The 3,938-nt window shown below is 41.9% G+C and overlaps 2 protein-coding genes across 2 annotated transcripts in view; both read left to right on the top strand.

The window, feature by feature from the left end:
* The window catches only part of LOC104965219 (general transcription factor 3C polypeptide 1-like), a 6,576-nt gene extending 3,382 nt beyond the window's left edge, over nt 1-3,194 (top strand). Inside the window, exon 5 of the mRNA XM_010794178.1 lies at nt 3,142-3,194. Coding sequence (XP_010792480.1) covers nt 3,142-3,194 — 53 coding nt within the window. The remainder of the gene's footprint in view (nt 1-3,141) is intronic.
* A 181-nt stretch (nt 3,195-3,375) lies between these two features.
* The window catches only part of LOC104965217 (multidrug resistance-associated protein 5-like), a 5,589-nt gene continuing 5,026 nt past the window's right edge, over nt 3,376-3,938 (top strand). The window contains exon 1 of the mRNA XM_010794177.1: nt 3,376-3,412. Coding sequence (XP_010792479.1) covers nt 3,376-3,412 — 37 coding nt within the window. The remainder of the gene's footprint in view (nt 3,413-3,938) is intronic.

Below are 3,938 nucleotides of genomic sequence, written 5' to 3'. Positions count from 1 at the left end.
ACAAGACACACAGACAGACAGACAGACAGACACACAGAACACACACACACACACACACACACACACACACACACACACACACACACACACACACATACTTATCTAGTCTATACTTGAAGATATAACTGATTTGAAGTCTCCGGTACACGCTGCATACTGACGGAGTCCGGACCCTCGTCAGACGGGAGGAACCGTGTGAGTTTTCACTCTGAGGGGTGAAGAGGTGACGGACGATAACAGACCAACACAGCGAGGCTCTTCATCCGTCTGAGAGACAGTTGTTTGTTTCAGGATGACATGACGGACGGTTTAAAATGGAAACATAACAACGTCCTTCTTCCCTTCTCTCAACACCTCTTTCTTTATTTCCCATCTCCTGCCCTTCATCCATTTCTCTCGTTTCACTTCACATCTTTGTTCCATCTCTTTGTCTTTCTTCATCCATTTCTTCTTCTACCCATCATCCACCTTTTCATTTCTCCTCCTGTCTCGTTTATTCTCTGTGGTTTGAGTTAACTATTGACATCTCGATCCGTCCATCGCTCTCCCATTTTCTCTCCGACTATTTTCTAAATCCTTCGATCAGTGAGCGCACACTCTCTCCCAATCCTTATCGGCATCTATTGATCGAGTCTGTCATTGTTCTGACTCTCCAGTAATGACTTCTACTCCTCTACAGTTCAGAGGTACATGGTGTACTTTCACTCCACTACATGTATTTAATACCTTTAGTTTCTTCTCAGATGTGGATGAATGATGTGAAATATAATCAAGTGTTAAATCAGACTTTAGTTCCACCTTGAGTAAATCCACAAGCTACCCTGCAGTATACAAAGTCATTCAAACTAGCTGCACCTTTACCAGCTTTGAGAACACTTTCATGATCAATCATTATAAAACATATCATATATATTATTCTGAAATGGACCAATCTGCACAATGACTACTTTTACTGTCGCTACTTTCACTAGATTTTGATGAGAATACTTTTCTACTTTCACTTGAGGAACATTTTGAATGCAGGACTTTTACTGTAATCAGAGTATTACCTCGGTACTTCTCTTTTCTCAAGTACATACATCTGCAGTACTTCTTTTCACTAAAGTACAAGATCTAGTACTTCTACTTTTACTCAAGCAACAAGAGATCTGAGTACTTGTTACTTTTAGTTCAGATCAAGCTCTGAAGTACTTCTACTTGTTACTCGACAGGATCCTGAGTACTTCTACTTTTACTCAAGAAACAAGATCTGCAGTATCTTATACTTTTATCAAGTACAAGCATCTGAGTACTTCTCACTTTTACTCAAGTACAAGATCTTGGAGTACTTTCTATTTTACTCAAGACGAGATCTGACTACTTCCACTTTTACTCAAGTACAGGTCTGAGTCTTCTCTTTCACTCAAGTCAAGATCTTAGTACTTCTACTTTTACTCAAGGACTGGTACTTCTACTTTTACTCAAGAACAAGATCTGCAGTACTTTACTTGCACTTCAAGTCAAGATCTTGAGTACTTTTCCTCTCTGAGCGTAGAGTTTTCTCGTTCCACTCTTGGTGATATTTCTTGACTCTTGACAGGAGATTATATTCCTGGAGGACTTTGTTAGCTTCAGAGTGTCCGGGAGGAAGCATACATCAGTCGAACCCTTGAGCCAAAACACTGGAAATAACATTATAGTATTCCCGTTCCATGGCACAGCATTTTCCCGAGTATGAGATTCTCCTCGAAAGGGAGAACAGCTGTTGTCGTCTGAGGGGATTTTTTTTTTTTTGGGTTGATGTTTATAAAAAGAGGCAATGGATCTCATCCAGCTGCACACTCCAGCTGGCTCTCAGATGGCTCATGGTTTTCCTGGTTTTCCTTTCTCCCCGTATAGGGATTACGTATTGTCCCTTATTACAATGTTTACAATGCCATGACTGTATCTGAAACTATGGAATCGATGCAAGTCTTTTCCACGAGTCCTGCAGTGGCACAGAGGTTACAGCAGCTGCTAGGAATCCACTTCAACGTTTTCTGACAACTATTGGGGCCGGAAATTTAAGTGCATTTCACTTTAATCCTTGATATTTTCTTACCTAAGTAGAAAATACCCAAAGCCAATCAACAATAAAAACTCTCTCAGTAAACACTTAGCCACTAGACGTTAACACCAGGGCAATGAGTCACCATTTATTTTAACAATTCTTTTCAAAGGGGGAATTTGTTTGCACTTGCCTACTTACACTAAATCAGTCCTGGGAGCTCTTCAGTTTTCTCGTGCACAAAACTGGGAGCTCATCTGACTAACTCAGAGACTCGGTCGAAGGCATTTCAGACGTTGGCAGCAGTCAAATACTAAAGAAGACCACTACGGTTATTATCCTTTCCTCTCAGTTTTCGGTTATCTACTTGATGGTGCATTTCTTGATTTCAAGACAATGTGATGAGAATTTACAAGGGCATACGAATGTACGGTAGTTGTACTCTTACCAGTACGTAGGTTTAAGTCCAGGGAGCATCTGGGAGTTCGCAGCTCGTTGGTAAGGCATTAGTGATCCATTACGTCAGTATCTTTCCTATCAGTTCTTCTTAGTGGTAAATGTCATGGTTTCGAAAATTGTGACCAAGAATTCTGCAAAGAGTCATGACTTATTACACTATTTTATTTATAAAGCAGAAATTTAGTATGTACATTTAAGGTAACGCTCTTGTCCAAAACACATCCCCAATCTCCGAAGAAAGCGTTGTTGGTCACTTACAATGTGAGGAATTGTAAGCAAGTTTCTCTGAATCGTTACGTTTTTGATTCTCTCATTAAGCACGTTATCACGTCAACAGGCCAAAATAAACACAAGAAATTAAACTTTTCAAACCGGTCCTCGTCATTTTCTGACCTTGTTTGCGTTCTTCTATCCAAAGGTTCACCCTCGGGACCTGAGATTGTTTATTTCTTACTCTTTAATGTTTACTGGTGCAATGCCTCGTTTTATTTTATGCTGCTGAACAAAAAAAAGAATAAAGACATCTTAGTCTTATTTCTCTAAAGAAAGCAAGCGCTCAACATGGTCAATTATCAGAAATAAACACAAGAAAACCAGACTTTCCAAAACCGATTTCTTTCTGCTTCATTTTCTGACCTTGCTTCCTTCTCCTTCAGCCAAGGTTCACCTTCGGGACCTGAGGGTGTTTGAGGGACCGCTTCCCTCATGAAGTGTTTCCTGGGAGCCGGCTCCTGGGAATTGTTCTGCAGTCCGTGTTTCCTACCAACCTCCGCCCGGCGGTCCCAGGAAGGAGGTGTCGGTGAAGGGAGACCAACAGGGGGGCGCTCCTGAAGCACTGCAGCCGGGGACGCCAGTACGGATCTCCGTCGCGCCAGATACCCGTCAGGCACATGGCGACCTCTGGAGGACGAGGAACCACGCCTGAAGGTAAGACGTCCTTTCATGTTTAAAGGTCCCTATCATACTGTGTTTCATCAATGTATTACAGGTCTCAGATATATCCAGAGCATGTCTCTGATGGCTGAAAACCACCAAACGATCATTGAGATTTACCATAAATCCCCTCTGTTTCAGCCCTGTTTCCAAAGTGCTGATTCTCTGTCTTGTTACTTTAATTAAAATAGAGGAGCCCTCCCCAGCCCCTCTGAGAGGCTTTGGTACAAAAACTCAATGGTGACTCTAGGACCAGTGGTTCTCAAATGGTGAGGTCTGCGACAAAAAAGTGGGTCGGGACCGTTCTTGAGTGATGTTGAGTGCAGAACAATACTTTTCTTTTGAAAGCCGATGTTCTAACGCTGTGCCATGCAGTCGGCGTTGCTGGAAGTACCGGAGACATATAACGGTTTTGAAACTTCTGTTCACGTGAGTGATCATCTTCTCAATGAAAACATCTTTTGGTGATGTTTTCTCGAGTCTTCCTGGGCCAATCAGAATCAAGAATTGTTTTGCCGGA

The sequence above is a fragment of the Notothenia coriiceps genome, unplaced genomic scaffold, assembly GCF_000735185.1.
Source record: "Notothenia coriiceps isolate Sejong01 unplaced genomic scaffold, NC01 NC01_scaffold00037244, whole genome shotgun sequence".
Classification (NCBI taxonomy): domain Eukaryota; kingdom Metazoa; phylum Chordata; class Actinopteri; order Perciformes; family Nototheniidae; genus Notothenia; species Notothenia coriiceps.
Note: the sequence above shows the minus strand (reverse complement) of the source record. Positions and strands in the feature narration are given on the sequence as shown.